The sequence below is a fragment of the Trachurus japonicus genome, chromosome 11 (assembly GCF_045865225.1).
Source record: "Trachurus japonicus isolate A0001 chromosome 11, Traja_1.0".
Taxonomy (NCBI): Eukaryota; Metazoa; Chordata; class Actinopteri; order Carangiformes; family Carangidae; genus Trachurus; species Trachurus japonicus.
This window is the reverse complement of record NC_140917.1, coordinates 26381185-26399473: the sequence shown is the minus strand read 5'-3', so window position 1 is coordinate 26399473 and position 18289 is coordinate 26381185. Positions and strand designations below refer to the sequence as shown.

The 18289-nt window shown below is 43.7% G+C and overlaps 1 protein-coding gene across 2 annotated transcripts in view; it reads left to right on the top strand.

Annotated features, from left to right (window-relative positions):
* The window catches only part of cdk6 (cyclin dependent kinase 6), a 38650-nt gene extending 20361 nt beyond the window's left edge, over positions 1–18289 (top strand). For both annotated transcript variants that reach the window (XM_085792045.1, XM_085792046.1), the window contains 4 exons: positions 5040–5149; positions 14462–14512; positions 14846–14981; positions 15106–18289. In XM_085792045.1, coding sequence (XP_085648171.1) covers positions 5040–5149; positions 14462–14512; positions 14846–14981; positions 15106–15261 — 453 coding nt within the window. In that variant the 3' untranslated portion in view covers positions 15262–18289. The remainder of the gene's footprint in view (positions 1–5039; positions 5150–14461; positions 14513–14845; positions 14982–15105) is intronic.

Sequence of the window (18289 nt, the reverse complement as noted above, 5' to 3'; positions counted from 1 at the left end):
AGGTCAAAGTTGATCAAGTCATTTCTTGTGGTACCACTGCTTGTGGTATATATATATTTTTCCATTCACCTTTCTCTCTTTCTATGTTTGGGGGTTGCGAGACCTGCAGGGTTCAGTGACAGGTTTGTTTCTTGACCTTGTGAAGAAACACTGGGGAACCAGAAGCTGCCACGTTCTCGCAGCTTTAGCAGTTGAATATGTTTTCAGGAATAGGAATGACGTCCACACCTTCAAAAATCAGACACATGCTTGAGATAACTTGCATAATTTGCAGACACTCAAACACAAAAGCATTAGCCGTCTGAGCGCGGTGGTCCAGGCAAAAGCAGGTGCTCTCGTAGTCACGTGCAAGTGCTCACACATAACACAAACCAAACGCCCCCCCGGGCTCACATGCATGCACTCCCCCATCATCATCATCATCATACTCCTCAGCTGTGCATGCGCAGTGGTGCTGGTGGCACAGGTCCGGATGTTGCATGTGGGACAGGCTTGGAGGTCCAGCCCAGGAGGTCTGGAGGTCCTCTGGGGCACGAGAAGCCATTTCCTCCCCAAAAGCAGAGCGGGGAGGAGAGAGAGAGAGCAACAGTGGGGCGGATGGTGGTGGTGGTGGTGGTGGTGGTGAGGGGGAGGATGCTCTCAGCAGAAAGGAATTCCCAGAATGTTGTCCTTTAATCTGGAGTCAGCCTCTCACACTCTCTGTCTCTCAGTCTAACTCTCTTCATCTCTCCCTCAGCTTTATCTGAGCACCTCCAGCTTTTTCTGTTACTGTGAGGGTGAGGGTGGGGGGGAGGAGGAGTGGGCTGGGGTGTTGGATAGGCAGAGAGGCGGATTGAAAATGCAAAGCAGCTGACCTAAGGGCAAAACGCTGTGCTGCACGGTTTTAAGGCTGACTCACCGTCTCTGTGTCTTGACCGTCCAACGTGAGCCTGTATCTCTGTTCTCATGCAGCCTGGACAGAGGAGAGAGAGAGAAAGAGAGAGTAATGAAGGGATATGTGAAGCAGAACACAGAATGAGAGGGGTGAGAAAGGGAGGCCAAAGAAGAAGGAATGCAAACGTGGTTGGAAGAAGAGGAAGGGAAGGGACAGAAAAAAGCAACATTGCAATTGGAGCATGTCCCTTTTTCTTTTTCTGCAACTGACTATGTGTTATCATCTCCATGGAAACGGTTATTAAGTTGTACGTTTGGGCCATGACTTTTGTCAGGGTAATAGTTTTGAGATATTCAGTGTAACAGACTTGAACCTGGTGGGTGAAACTCTATGTATGATTAAAGTGCAGTCATGGACATTACAGACTCTCCAACTGTTACATGTAGGTTTAGCTGCCACTCAGACATACAGTATGTGTTTTACAGACTCGGGGGCTTAGAGGAACATGGAGAGAGGGAGTAGAGAGGGGACAAGAGATTGCAGGAACGAGGGAGGAGGTAGGGAGAAAAGGGTGAGGAGGATTGCTGAGTGGAAAGGATTGCTGACAGCAGACTGTTTGTTTGGAAATGAAAATGAGCACCCTGAAGCTTTAAATCTGAGGTTTGAGATGAGCCATTTGCAGCAGCAGGCACTGCAGTTCGTTAATAATGTAAAGAAAATTAGGCAGAAGGTAAATCAAGGTGTAGCAGAATACTCAGTCAGCTTCAAGAGTTAGATATGTTTTTATTTTCTCAACAAATGTCATAAAGACCGAAGGCTGATTGAACTCATCGTCCTTTTTTATTATGAGCAGCTTGTGTTGTGTCAGTGCCACATGCATCATCCTGATATTGTAAATACTTGGTAGAAAAAAAACTGTGTTTTAGTCTGCAACTGAAAACGGTGTTAGCCAATGCACAATATAACCCACTACACCCAAAAGCATAGAGAGGATTTGTCACCTTTGCAAAACAACACTGCAGGCTCATTAAATGCAGGACAGAGTGAAAGACCATTTTGCCAAAGCTGCAAGACAATAGCTGTGCAAGCAGTCAGGGTGTATTTTCAGATTGCAATAAACCTTAACACATCTATCTTTCCGGTGTGCAGTGCATGTGTGATTATATATGCCTTAATCTGCAGTTGTGGCCAGGTTTTCGAATAACTCTGTATTGCACTGAGGCGGATATACCCCGAGCTCTAGATCTGTGGTTCTTCCTAGAAGGCTCAACGTGAGCGTGGGTTCGACACAGCCCTGACTTTTGACACTGCAGGGCTACAAACTACGTGCATGTAGACTTAAGTCACCTGCATTTGCTGCAAGAGTCACAGGAAGGTGTTGATTGGGTCATTTGCCAATTCCACCAACACATGTTTTGAATGTGTGATGCTTTTAGAAATGCCATGTCTTGGCTGGTAGAGGTGAGATTGACATGTCACATGTTCTGGCTATATATGGAGATGAGAATTGCAGAGAACTTGCAGTTATTAATTATAGAAGATTAGAAAAAAAGTCCTCCAAAATTGAAAGCAATTCAGATTTGAATTTCCTATGCAAAAAAAAAAAAAAAAAAATCATCAATGACATTTGGTTGCCTGCCTATATGGGCAGCTGTACTACTTCCATTCATGTTTTTTTTCTGAGGTTTCACTGTTCTAAAAATCCTCAGTGACCTGAACAGTCAGTCTGTTCATTCTCAGTGTCTGTCTCATTTCTGGTCACGTGGCTCAGCCAACACATCTCAGCCAACTAGCCTCAACTTCCTCCCTATTTCCACTGAAGCAGGAAGCAGGAGATGAGAAAGTGTCACACATCTGCAAAATGCAGCCCCCAGCTCTATTAATAGCATCATTCAGTTTAGAAGACAGAAATGTGACTGAACTTTTTATTCCTCTTATCGGTACCACCACCGTTGACTGCCTTGCTGTAGAGCTCCAGTTTGTTTGGTCAGACTGCAGGTTTACCTCAGATATCAATCACTCCCCCGCCCCATGCCACATTCATGAATAGCTCCTTCTGCATTGCATTTCTAAGTAAAGTAGTACACTGATGATATGAGCTAAATATTAACATCAAAATGAGACCATGCTAATAATGCTAACATGTTGATGCTTATTAGGTGCACCATCTTAGTTTAGCATGTTAGCATGGTAAATGGTTAATTGGCAGTAACCACAAAACACAGTTGAGGCTGATGGTAATGTAAGCAGTTTTGCAGGTATTTGATCTTGAATCAACGTTTTGGTTCATTAATCAAAGTTTTGAACAAGTTGAAATTTTGACCCTATGATTGTGCTCGACTCGAGTTATAGTGGGGGGTTCACCAAAGTAATTTGCATTCATCCAATGGTGGGAAATGTCATGGTAATCCAGTTGGGGATGCACAATGACCCTTTTTCCACCGATACCGATAACGCACTGAGGTTAAGAAAGGCTAAGATGTGGTGAGTAAAGGTGAATTTAACTTTATAGCGCTGCCTCTGGCAAAATAATATAACCGACATCACTACTGTTGTAATCACAATAAAAACGAGAGCAGTTGTGACTCTTAAAACGTCAACATTATTGCTTCAAATCTCGTAATGTCATGTTGTTATGGGCCTTAGGTATTTTGGCTGATAATTATCAGCCAATGTTGGGCCGATAATTACCGATGGTTATCGTGCATCCCTAAATCAAGCTATTTCGCACTGAACTACAAATGTCAGCCTCACTGTTCCACTGGAAAATCAAAACCAGGATTCATCCTTTGAGGATCATGAGTAGGCTATCTGTCAAATTCTTTATTTTCTAGCAAACAATTGTAATACTTGTTGAAATATCTGAGCAGTGGACCAACTGACTGGCAGATCAATACCACTGGCATAGCTTATTGAAATACACAGAGAAAAATCATGTGTTTCTGGCAGTATCAAAAACACCCATCAGCACATGTAATACTGAAATCATCCAACCTCCCCTAGTGAGACAGATCCTCTCCAAGGTCCGTCAAGCACAAAGTTACACAAGTGCTGACTCCATGTAACTTCTCCGGAGGCCCTTAAGCGCATAAGCGAGGACCTGCTTGGCCCTTTTATTAGTTCATATTTGGCCATCTCAACCCTCTGAAGATCATTGCTCTCGTATTACCCATGCGAGCGTGTGGATAACATCTAATCAGGGTATCATTTCCTCATACTCCTGCAGCGAGCCCCAGCCAGCTAATAAAGATATGTAGGTGACACTGCTCTCTCTCTCTTTTTTTTTTTTTTTTTTTTGCTTACAAACATTTGCCTCTGACTCTGAGATCCCGATAAGCACTCTGCAGTGCCTGGAGGGGGGACTGCAGCCAAAAGCTGTTGGAAAAATCTGGAGTTTAGGAAAGCACCTGGAACCAGTCCACTCTCTTACTAGGGGTCACTGAGTTTTGTCTGGAGGCTTTCCCTACTGTAGCTGTTAACAATGCTGCCGCTTTCCTGCAGGCTATGGCTACACATATTCACGCACACACACTCACACAACACTCCCCATAGAGTTACAGGGACAAATTTGGAAACCATGCATGCGCAGTGTGCAGTGGCACAAAATGGCTGCCGTTAAGACCTCAGGTGGGTGCAAGGTTGCTTAACGCGAAGGCAGGAAGTGTTGGGTAGTTTTCTTTTCTATTTTGGCAGGAAGAAGTGGTAGGGTGGGGTTGTTGATATCAGTTATAGTCAACCCATTATCACTTCATGTGCACATGACATCTGCCAGGTTTAATCCAGTGTTCATTATTGTAATACACCATGTAGAGACATAAACACACACATTCTGTATGCATAGGTACAGTATTGTGTGTCCTTGGTGGATTGCTGTGGAAAGACTGTGTGATGTGGGTACACCAAAACGGGAGTAAGGAGACGTGTCCTGCCAGATATGATTTCATGTCTTACGTAAGCCTGAGATGGGGGCAGAGAAGCATTAACCTGTGTGTGTGTATGTGTGTGTGTGTGTGTGCGCTCCCTACACAGTGACATTTACCTAGTGCTGCTGGCAGGTAAAAAAATCCACGGGGAGGAACTGGAAGTGATTTGTGTTTGTGCCTTTGGATGTAAACAATAGTGTCTTTATGTATTTCTCCTCTGTGTGTGTGTGTGTGTGTTGTAGGTGGTGACACTGTGGTACCGAGCCCCAGAAGTGCTGCTTCAGTCCAGTTACGCTACACCAGTGGACCTGTGGAGCGTCGGCTGCATCTTCGCTGAGATGTTCAGGAGAAGGTGAGGAGCTGCCGAGGACACGGAGCCAACACCACTTCTTCTGACCGAGTTATTATAAGAGTCATTTCTCAAACTGGAAAGTTCACTGACACAGTGTTTTACACCTGTGTGTAGATATGTGTATTTAGGGCTGATTTCTTGGGAAGGGAGGGATCATCATAGATAAAGCTGTGGGGAACTGGTGAATCATCATCCCTCAGTGACCACAGCACCAGACCAATTAGAAGTGGTGGTGGTTATTTTCAATTATCCCCTCATTCACCTAGCTACTGTTGTGCTTTCACAATAAAATCACACTAAACATTAACACCTCAGCTTCTGACATGTTGAAGTTTTAACATATTCCATTTTAACACAGAAACAGCTCTGAGATTCACTGACCTACATGAGAACAACGTCCTCGCTACATACAAGCTCGCTCACAATGAATGTACTTACCGTACTTAAAGCCCCAGTATGTAACTTATTTGACTTTTTATTAGCAAAAATCAAATATGTCTTTCATAAATACGTATTTCACTGAAGTGGAATCACTCCTGCATACAAATGAAAGCTTTCTGGTACCTTAGAATGAGTTGTTACAAGTCGTTACAAATACATAAGTGGGCGACGCACCGAACCGAGGCGGCCATGTTGCATCACCATTTTTTACGTTGAGTGGCAGCGTGACCGTAGGTAACCACGGAAACTCAGCGGGGCTGTCGCCTGTTAAAACTGTCACCACTGTGTAGTGTGAGGAAGGACGGAGGCACTGATGTTGCATTCAGGTGCAGTCAGGCAGACGGCCGTCGGCAAACCAACCGGATGTCATTTTACTCCACCAGAGAAAGACGGTAAAACGTGGGTCAGGTAAACAATACCACATCACCATGACAACATATTGTCACACCTGTATTGTTTTGCCTCGTGCTGGCGGACCACTTGTTTACATAGACGCTTGTTTATCCTGTTACATGCAGCGTCTGTTGTCTGTCTGACGTCTGCCCGATTTCACGTGAATGCAACATCAAGAATATGTTCCGATATGCAACCGCACCGCTAGATGGGGGGGATTCCTATACATTATACCTTTTAAAGGGATAGTTCAACATTTTGGCAAATTGGCCCATTGCCATAATCGCTATAGTCATAGCAGTAGGTTCATTACCTTTAATTGTAGGTGTAAGCTATTTTCAGTACGGCGGAGCGCAGCAGCTGGCTGCTCAGAGCTACGCTATGGAGGCTAACGGAATTTCTTGGTTTCCCTCATTAAACTCATCAAATTCAACATCCCAAAACTCCACAGCGCTTTTGTAGACAAGTTGTGACCTGCACAACCACCACGCTATGAGATAATGACGGGACGATACGAAACGGAGCCGTTTTCGAGGTAAATACAGGGTAAATACGGAGACTGCTTGCTGAAAAACTGTCCCTGAACGCAACGCGCATCAGCGGTTTTGTATGAATTTACCTCGAAAACGGCTCCGTTTCGTATCGTCCCGTCATTATCTCATAGCGTGGTGGTTGTGCAGGTCACAACTTGTCTACAAAAGCGCTGTGGAGTTTTGGGATGTTGAATTTGATGAGTTTAATGAGGGAAACCAAGAAATTCCGTTAGCCTCCATAGCGTAGCTCTGAGCAGCCAGCTGCTGCGCTCCGCCGTACTGAAAATAGCTTACACCTACAATTAAAGGTAATGAACCTACTGCTATGACTATAGCGATTATGGCAATGGGCCAATTTGCCAAAATGTTGAACTATCCCTTTAAAGAGGAACTATGCAAGTCTGGTCTCTAAGCCGCTGTTTTGCTAACCCTCCACCTGGCCATGTGCATTTGTTTACAACAAAGCCGATGAAAAATCAATACATGGAGCGGTAGATAACGTTATATAACACGTGTATATCTGGGTAGGCTTAGCTGTCATAAACAAAAGATTGCGCGTTACGGAGCGCGTTTGTGTCGCGGTGCCGGAGAGACGAGAGCCGGCGGTCAGGTACTACACTGATGTTGCAAGGTTAGTTTTCAGCTGTGAGACACCAGGTGGAAGACAGAGAGCCTCAGATCCCCCTCATAACAAATCACAAGTCATGTAGTTAACTATCATAATTACTTACTTCATCTTTAAATTATACATGTTCATATTACAATGATGGCAGAAATGAGATTTACTGGTCACCGCTACCTGGTACCAGTTTCTTTTCCACAGTTTGTGCCCAATAGAAAACCAAAGGATTGGAGCAGAGTAGTGAGGCTGAGTTGTTATCATAGAGTGGAAAAGTGCAGTATTACATGGATTAGTGGAGTCATCAGTCAGGCAGTGGCTCTCTGCTGATGGTTTTACCACATTTACAGTTAAAACAACATATTGTGATCAGTGACCCACAGGGATGTGTACACACTGTATACACACATTCACATGCTCTTATCCTTGTGACTAGTTCTCCATATGGAGCCAGTATCACTCAAAGCCATCTGCCATCTTGTGTTCCCATGAAGTAGTTTTACTGTTAACGCAAACACTGATACAAATTATTTAGAGGAGATGTCCCAGATCTGTGCTCGATAAATTTTCTTCACCTGGCGTTTCTTGTGAGTTTTGAGCTTTAATCCAGGGTCCAAGACGAGGTTGATGTTCTGGTTGACAGCAAAGGAATTCCACAGAGAAGAGACTTTTCTATTTTTTTGCACTGACCTTTCATTCTAGCTTATTTTCTATATGTTATATTTTCACAGGAGAAAAAAAACAAAACAATTCCTGTCGTTACAGAATCAGTTATACGGGTGTTACTTCAAACTCGGGGGTCTTTTCCTTAAATGACACCTGTCAGATGCACTGTGAACACAGAGGAATCACATTTCAGTTGGCTTATCAAACCATTACAGTAATGGCAGACTGCCTGCTGTGGTTGCAGCATGCGAGTCAAGATTCTGCTTCTTGGTATAGGTATTTGTCAGTTTGTGGTCTAACGAACTTCGCACACTGGAGAGCCAGTCTAATAACGGACCACTTTTTTCTAAAAAGAGCTACAACTGTCTGCTTATGCAAGCAAGGGGGGAAAAAAGACTTTTCCAAGGTATATGGACACATTTAGTCTTCACTGCATTTATTTAAGTAATGTAAATGTTTAGGAGCCCATAGTCTGTTTTAGAAATGCGTCTTTTGATCAACACAGTGTTGGGGTTCTTGCCAACATCATGGTGGTGTGCTTTGGGGTAGATAAGAACAGTCTCTCTGAGGTAGGGCTGTGTGCCAGGAGGAGCAGCCCTGCCTGTAATTTCTGCTTCCTTCCCCAACCGTCCTCACACCCCAACATGCGCAGCCACACACAGCGCCCCCGCTTTGCACGCGGGCCTCCGTGGGAAATGTATCTGTATAGTCTGTATCAGCAAAGGGGTGACACGGGGTGAAGGGGGATGTGCAGTTGTGTGTGTGTGTGTGTGTGTGTGGTATACAGACGGGTGAGAAATCAATGATTGATGAAGTATAATGACAGCAGATGCTTCCACATGCAGCAGAGGCGGGGTTCACCCAACGCTTTAATGAGGATAAAAAAACATGTGCATCCTCGCCCCGGCCGTCACACGTCTAATTAAACACCTACAGGACACGCTGCTGTGGTGCGTTGAAGCCATGCTGCTCTGTTTGGATCTCTACACTACTTTATTTTGTGGTTTACAAAAAAAAACTTGCACACAGTGTTTTCCACATTGACTCTTTTGGTAGCTGGGGGTGTCGGTGCGATATCCAGACAAAAAACATGTTCCACTGGAAAGTATGTAATGTTGTGGTGTCCTCATCCCGCTCTGTCCTTTTAAAATGGTGTCGGTGCATCTGTGTTACAGTAAAGTTTCATTCTGCAGCCATATGGTGATGAAAATGGTGACATGTGAGAATTCCTTTTTGATGCCAGAAGAGATGTATACTTTTTGTTTAGATAAAAATGGGTTAATAGAAATGAGGGGGCTGCTCGGTTTCCTGCTTCGAGAACAAGACCTTTGATAATTCATTACCGTCATATGTGACTCAGTTATGCAAAGAAAAAAAACTGAAGCTCTCATTTACCGCACGCTATGTTTGACATTTTGGTATCTTCTTGTAGGTCAGTCGGAATCTGTGTCAGAGTGTCAGTCAAGAGTGATGCATAATATATGGATGCACTGAGGCTTTGTTGACCAGTGTTTACTCCTCCTATACACTGTTGTTTTTATGTTTTTGCAGTATCTTTCAATTACAGTTAAAAAGGTTGGTTCAACTTGGTGTTCGATGCGCAAAAAATGAATTGGCAGTGATTTAGATGATACTTGAGGTGTTGAGGTCGGTTTTTCAGACTGCAGTTGTGAGCACTGTCTGGTGACTGACCAAAACAAGCACTTGTGGTCAGCGTTTTCTGCTGTATTTTGACTTTTTATAATCTGTGAAACAACGAGCAGATTGATTAATAAGGAAATAATTATTAGTAGCAGCGGAACTATGCACACAAAGACCTTACCACAGGTTCTCCAGGAGAAGATCTGAGTATGAGACCGACTTTTTGTGCGACGCGCTAAAAAAAACAACAGGTTTCATTTTGATTTGCAGCAGTGAGTTCTCACATGTAGAGCACAGGTAAAGTTTGGGTACAGGCAGCTTGATGATGTATTCACAGTCACGTTTTGCACATAATGCCTCGGTGATGTCTTGAGGTCAGTGGCAGTTGGGTGTACTTTCACACATAATGCTATTCAGACTTCGCACAACACGTGTTAACTCATAGAACCACAAAGCTGAAGTGTATTTCATGAACGTGTTAGCTTTTTTAATGTCGCGGCAAGAATCTGTGTCACTTAAACTGAACGTCTCACCGCCAATAGGGAACTGACACGAACCTACAATGACTGGTGTGTTGCAGAGGAGCTGTGGTGTTCCTTTAAGAGCAGGCGCAGTCTGAAGCTGCTGCTGGCAATCCCACCTCGTCTGATAGCAGCAACCAGCCTCTGTGTGTGTGTGTGTGTGTGTGTGTGTTGTCTGGGTTAGGGTACTTCTTCTCTCACCCTGGCACAATAAACTGTAAAAAGCTTTGGTGTGTGTGTGTGTGTGTGTGCAGTCTGGCACCTGTCCAACCTTGCCTTAAGGTGGAAACAAGTCAGATATGGCCATAAAGAGAACATACTCGTTTTCACCCTCTCCCCTTTCTTTCTCTCTTTCTCCCACACACACACACACACACACCCTCTCTCTCGCTCCCTGCAGGTGATTAAGATGACTTTTTAAAAGGCCACCTGTTAGAGATTAAAGGGCACCTGGGAGAGGCAGTGAAAGAAAGCACAAGGAAGGGTGATGGAGGGAAAGTGCAGAACAAGAGAAGATGAGAAAACACAGTTAATTGCATTTTTTATTTTTTTGAGGTGGAGATTATAATTGATGACAGCTCAAGAACAACAAACCAGACAACTCTTGACTGGTGGTTTAATTGTCCCCTGTAGTGTGAGTGGTTAAAGTGAATATTTTTCCTGGGGCTGAATGAATCCTGCATCTTAGAAAACCCTCTTAAAGGGACAACGAGGAGTTTCTCCAGCGGCAGAACGAAAAATTCTGCGACAATAAAAAAGTCTCATGTTAATGTGGATGAATCTACGCTACCCACTCTTGTTAATGGGCCCATTTTCGATAAATATATCGTTTTGTCTCTTTCGTTATTTTGTTATTATTAGTGGTGGTGGAAATGCTGGTCGAGCCGACCAGCGTTTCCTTACTTTCGGTTTCGTGGTGAGTTATGAGAATAACGCAGCCGAATCGCCGTTTATGGTGGGAACTATGACGGTATCTGATCGTCTTCGAACCTCTGACTTTAATTCTTGATGAATGAAAACATGAGTCTGTCTTGCGCCGGTCAAAGAAATGTGCGGTGCGCGCTCATAAATTTAGTGTGAAAACGCTTCGCTTTTCCAAAACTCCTTGTTGTCCCTTTAAATGAGAGGACTCCCTGCTTTGGTAGAGTTTATTTTCATATTCACATAAATTGATTATCTCTTGGTTTAGCTGGACAAAATAAGCTATGGGGGAGATGTTGCATAATTTTCCTTATAGCTGTGTTGAAGTAAGAGCAAGATTGGGCCCCATGCTGGAAGCCCACTTCCACAGTGACAGCCTCAGTTCAGTCGATGGTGTAGGTCAGAAAAGTCCACATCTCAAAACATTTTTCTTATGACTCACAGAACTTGAGAGGTTTTTCCCCCCTAAGCACCGTCTTCTCCACTTTGATCGTCAAACATGTCATTGTAAGAAAAGAAAAAAAACTCTCTTAATGACTATGAACTGTAGCGAGAATAGTTGGGAGCTTGTTGTCAAAGGAATCTGAGCAAATATCATACAAGTCTGCATCTGCATGACTGGGATAGTGTCGGGGTGAGTCACGTTTTGAGTGAATGGGTGAGAGGGAAGGGGGGGGAGGGAGAGAGAGAGAGAGAGAGAGAGAGAGTGCCTGCTTGTTGACATTCCCCCAATCAAAAAAGCTGAACGTCTTGTGTTAATGGTCCGGGAAAAGCCCCACATCCGTGTTGACTTTCTCACAGTTTGGCGCTCAATTGATAAATCCACAACAACGCACAGTTGCATGCACGTGTGTACGTGCTTGACAAACACATCAGCTCATTTGTGCGGTACTTCTAAACTCAGACCTGCATGTCCACGCAGTTCACACTGACTCAGGTTCAAACACAGGAAGAAGCCACAGACTCGATCTCTCGCTTTCTCTCTCTCTCTCTCTCTCCTTTTCCCACCCCGTCAGATTGACGCTCTCACGTGCAAACATGTGCACGCGCACGCACACGCACACACACACACACACACACACACACACACACACACACACACACATTCCAGAGGTTGTCTCAGTGGAATGTGGGACAGAGCCGTGCTGGCACTAAAGGAAGCGTGACTCAGCTGCCTATCCCAGCTCAGTCCCAGTCCTCCTTTCACTGCACCTCCGTCGCTGTGTGTTTGTGCATTATGTACACACATACAGTATGTGTGTGCCTGTAAGTTTGAGTGAGAAACAATCCTTTTTTGTGCACGTGTGTGTGCATTTGTACACTACACTTCCTCGACTGTGTTGTGTGTGTGTTTGTACGCATGCCAGTGGCCAGCCCTGTGTGAATCCAGTTATCCCCCTCCAGCAACCCAACAAACCACTCCAGGTTTAAAAATGGACCTCTTGGAATTATCAGCCCTACTTGTTTTGGCACGATGACTTTGCTGTAGGTGAATTTTTTTCTTCTTCTTCCTTTGCAACAGTCAGAACTGGTTTGGTCTGATCTTTAAATGGCTTTCAAACCTCAGTGCAGTCAGTGCTTTACCCCCAAAGACCTGCATATGTGGTGTGGTCCTGTTTAAATGTCAGTCAGTTAAAGCAGTGGTCCAAGAATTAAAGAAAAAAAAAACACTTGGCCATCCATTAGTCATGGATACTATTTCTGAATAAGCGAAGCAAACTCTGTATCACAATTCCACTTCCGAACTGAAGCATGTGATAGAGAGTTTGCTGTCACTGTAAAAAATGTGCAAAATTACCCGTGTGACTAATATCCCAGTGCTGGAGTCTGGAGGAAAGTGTGGGTGTTCAGCTATGCAAAGCTTCCTGCAAGTGGCAAAAACACAGGGAACACATGGTGGCTAGCCAGTCTGTGTTGACTCCAGTTAAGTGGGGTGCACTTGAACTGTACTGAAGGTCTCTGGATACAGAATGCATATACACTGTCATGCATACAAGCACACCTATGTGTCAGTACCCTGCATTACATTGACATCTGCTGGTGGCTGCTAATGGCAAACAAATAGAATATATAACAAATGGAGAGACTTGTCCAGCTCCTTCTACTCCTCTGTGTTTCACACTGTCGTTTTAAAGGGACATTGTGTAACTTCTCCTGTTATCTATTCACGAAAATCGATTATTTCGTTTAAAAGTATGTTTTTCATTAATCAGTAATCCCCCCCATCAACAAACTGAAGTGTTCCTTTCAGCTCTGAATGAGCCGTTCATATCATTCATATCTCCATGGAGCGGGTAAGCTCGGTGCTGCTGCCATGTGGTGTCTCCATGTTTTTACGTTCAGTGGCAGCGTGACGGTAGGAAACCACGGAAACTCAGCGGAGACACCGGAGCTGTCGGCTCAGGTGGAGGTGGCGTCTGTGAAAAGTCACCGCGGTAACGCAGTGAGGAGGAATGGAGCGTTACAGTGATTCTGCATTCACCTGCAGTCGGGCAGACGGCCGTCACTAACAAACCAGATGTCATTTTAGTCACAGAAGTCCAGAGAAAGCCGGTAAAACGTGGGTCAGGTAAACAATACCACATCGCCATGACAACATATTGTCACGTGTATTGTTTTGCCTCGTGCTGACGGACCACTTGTTTACATAGAGGCTTGTTTATGCCGTTACGTGCAGCGGCTGTTGTCCGTCTGCCGTCTGCCTAATTTCATGTGAATGCAGCATGAAAAATACGACTGAGTTGCTTGCGCAACGCTAGATGGGAGGAATTCCTACACAATGTCCCTTTAAAGGCTACATATTGGGGAGAGGGGGGGTGACTAGGAAAAAGTAATGTTGTTCAGCCTGGAAGTTGTGGCACCTTTTAGTGTTGATAGAACTACTTTTTGACAACACCACCTCTTTCGTTTTCTCCGAGAAGCGTCTGCATGAAGGTCCAGTTCCCCCACCTCGCTCTCTGGTAGAATAATCCAACTCTTCTTTCACACGCCTCTCCATCCCACTTTCCTACACAGAGAGCAAACGCAGACACACACACACACACACACACACACGGGATAAATAGGCTTTTTCTGTCCCATGCGGCGGCCGGCAGCCTTGTGCTGATGATGACTACTGGAATTTGTGCGGGTGCCAGCGCAGGCATGGCCGCCCACGGGCACCCAAAGACGGCCCAAAGCCACAGGAACCACCAGCAGCCCTGCTGTCGCTCTCCTCCCTCCTTTTATCCCTTCCGCCCTTCCCCTCTTCAAGTGGTACTACCAACGCTGCCTCACAATCCTGACTACATGAGATGGAGCTGCGAGTGTGTGGCCACTTCAAACGTTCACATCGGAGTCACACATTCCTCTTTGCCTTGAGCCAAAAGCTTATATCTAAAGACTGTGCATTGACGGCAGAGCGTGGGATAGTGAGCATTAACACCCGTAGCAGAATTAACACTCTCATTTCACCAAAATGCATTTTAACCTTATTCAGAAAGAGTTTGACATCGCAATATACCTAAATGTGTGTGAATGTTTCAGCAGCAGCAGCTGCTGCAGTCAAACTAAACCACTCTTATTTTCTTTTTTCCAGACCACTATTCCGAGGAAACTCAGATGTTGATCAGCTGGGAAAGATTTTTGAGTAAGTATTATTAGCTCTGTGTCCTGTTGTGTTTCCGTCTAAGGGGCCTGTATGTTTCTGCACAACCTTGATTTAAGCCTACTAAAACTTTACTGTCCATAAAAATCAGTCAAAAGTCCTTAAGTCCTTACTTCGACTGACCCTATGATCTCGTATTAGTCCTAAATATAGGACAGGATGTGCACAAACTTGGTGTTAGCACTGTTTTTGCATTCCACCAAAGCTTAGAAACAGACATGCAGGAAACTTGTCAGCTGTGTGACAAACCTTTTTTGATGAGTTTTAGCAAAGATCTGAACTGAAATGGCACTGATGACCGTTCTCATCCCACAGTGTTGTCGGGGTACCTTCAGCAGAGGACTGGCCCCAGGAGGTGGCCCTACCACAGAGTGCCTTCACCCCGCGGCCCCCTAAGCCAATAGAGGACTTGGTTCCAGACATGGACGAGCAGGGACGGGCCCTATTAATGGTGAATACCTGTTTTGAGTGTTTCCCAAAGTCTTGCTATGGGAACATCCATCCACTTTCTCATTATTCTGTTTCTTCTTTTTGGGTCATTCATGCTCCTTTATCGCTTCTTTCTCTCTCTGCAGCAATTCCTCGCCTTCAACCCCTCCAGGAGGATATCGGCCTTCGCTGCTCTGAGTCACCCCTATTTTCAAAGTGTGGACAGCCACAGTAGAAGTGTGTACGCGGCCCAGCCCATCCCAACAAGCAACAAGCCCACTATGGAGGAGAGGACTGCTTGATGGTCCTCCTTCACCCCCAATCACCCTATACAGTGTCTATAAAAAGCATTCAGCTCACTGCTTCATAGTCTGCTTCATGTTTTATTGTTTTTACAGCGGTAAATCAATGTGTGTTAATTAACATTTTTTGACACTGATCAACAGATATAACTTCAATGTCGAACTGAAAACTGATCTGTAGAAATGGGTTTAAATTTAAGAACAAATCATTTCCAAAGCTTTCACCCTCTCTAGTCGGTGTTTAGTACAACAATTACAGCCAGTGTGTGTGTGGTTTGATCTGTATCAGTGCTGCACATTTGAATAGAGCAGTTTTTCTTGTTTGTAAAAGAGGTTTAGTTTTATCAGGGTGCATGGCAAGCGTGACAGAGCAGCAGCTTTAAGTTCTGCCTGAAAATCTTGTATCGTATTGTTGTTTCACTGGTATCCTTCCAATGATTCATCCCTCTCAATAACCTTGTAATACATTGGTTTGGTGTTTCTGGTTCCATAGTGTAGCTGCTGCAGCTAACTAAAAATCACATCCTTATTACACACAGGGGATTGCCCTCGCTGCCCCATATCAGCTTCTAAAAAACATCTGGCTGCTCTAGTGATATATTGCTGTAGTTAAGAGGGGGGAGAAACTTAAACTGTCATTTCGATCCATTTTTAGAGATCTGTATTCTCTTTGACAGTAGGGGTTTTATTTTTCTGATAATCAGTGTCAAAAAAGTTTAATCAACTGTGATTCCATGTTGTATATAAACTCAAAAAGCAAAACATGAAAAAGACCAAGGGTGAAAAATACTTTTTATAGTCAGTGTACAACGCTCTGGGAAAGTATTCAGAAAAAGAGGGTGTCAAAGATGACACCAACTCTCTCACCCCCCCCCCCAACCCTGAACAATGCACAAAGCTATCCTCCTTCCATGAACTGATGGATTGTAATTGCTGCTTTTAGGTTGTTAAATGTTGATGAATGACTGTGTTAACAATGCAAAGACACTTGCATCTCAGACTGGTAGTGGTGGACGGGGCGGCCTGCCGAGGCCACGAAGCAGAGGCCCTCTCTCTACGAATAGTGTCCAGCTTTTTGCTACGAGTCCTCTCGACCCGAGGGACCAAAACCATACAGGAGAGTCTGTGTGGACGAGCGTGGATCTCACCTGCGTTTATGCTTAATTGTGGGTGTGTGCTGCTGCGAGCAGACATGTACACGACCTATGGTGTGTGCACTACCACTGACATAAGCACACTCATGTACACACCTACCTATTGAAACATTATTGGGCATCACAAGCCAACCACTCACTGCCATGTCGTGACTTATCATTCCAGTTATATATGTATTATATCACTGCCACCTTGAGGATGTCCTGAGTAACTGCAGACCAGTAGCGGGATTCTAATGGTTTCTGCGCTCTTCAAGGGACTCATCAGAACGGGCTGATATCGGTGCTGAGACAATGATGAAAGAACCTTTTAGAAAAGCTCCTGCCACTCATTTGGTCTTCATGAGTCGCTTTTAGTCTGCCATCATGGGCTTTTATCATTATGAAATACAATTATTATTTACTATTCGAGTGAAACAGCAATGCAAAGGCTTGCAATAGGTGGATGAACTCCCACCAGCACTACTCAACATGAAAACATTTGGCATAGTATTGCCGCCAATATTCTGTATTTAATTTTTAATTTTATTGACAAGTCTTATATGCTTGTTTTCATCAAGTTGTATCTTGATTTTTTTTTTTTTTTAAGATGCTGGGGCATATAATATTCTTACACCAATTACACCAACTCTAGATGATTATAGAATTTGTGTAAGAATAGTTTGACAGTGTAAGGAATGTATAAAGGATAGGCATTGGTACTGTACAGTATGTAGTCCTAAGTACAAGTTGTAATGATAGAAAACTTTTGATACGTGCATCGTCAGCCCATAGATATGTTGTAAAATGGATAGACGTAGAGTAGCGAAGGTCAGTGGAATGTTGTATGGCAAGAATATTTTTGTCTATTGAAAATGTCGGGTGGGTTTGGTGGGTGGTTGTTCAATTTCATTTACTTTGGATTGAGAGTGACTACGAACTTTACAGGGGTTTTTATCATGAATATAATGCACAAATATTTTGTGTACAATTTTTTTTTTTTTGCTTTATTTTACAGTTCAGTTTTTACAAGCAAGGAAAAAAAAAAGCAAGTTATGCAGAGTTGTATTTTTGTATGTAGTAGTTCTTGCAGAACAGTAACATTTTAACACTGGTTTACGTTTTCCTAACAGGTAGTGCTGCTAGCACACACACACAGACACACTCTCTAACTTTCTCAGGTTCTTGTTATGGACGTCCGAATCTTTTGGGCACAGTTTGCACATCCTTGGGCTACTAACTGACCACATCACATCTCCTTCAGGTTTTTCTTTCAAGCTGTTCCGAGATCATGCCAATGATCATAGTCTACTGTCATTCCTGTTTTATCAGCTATATGTTACTGTAGTCATTACTGTCTGAAGATAACTGCCTGTATGAACTGTTTTTGCCAGCAACCTTTAATTGCTAGATGGCGAACACCATGTAGATCCATGTGTAATTGTCTGCTTGAACTAAGCACTGTGTGAATTTTCTATTTGATAAAGACTCATTTCTGGTGTCAGTGGTGAATACAATGCAATGGAAGCTCCAAATACTTTAGGCATATAGGTTTACAATTAAAATAATGACTGTTTTAGTCAAATTACACTTGATACAATCACTGTATGTTTTTTTTTTTCCTATGAGTTAATCAATTTCTAATACATTTCAGTCTCACATCATAAAACTGAAGTCCACTGTTGAGCTTTGAGAGCTTTCACTGTTGAAACCAACGCAGCTTGATCCATCATATAAACTTAGATTACACATATGTTCCTATGTCACATTTGTTTTTAACATTAAATGGAGACTATAGGAACACCACAATCATGGCGTTATACTTATGTATGAATGCAGGCATTGGTGTCTTATTATTGTATTGCACCAGCTGAATTAAAAGCAGCTTTTTATGA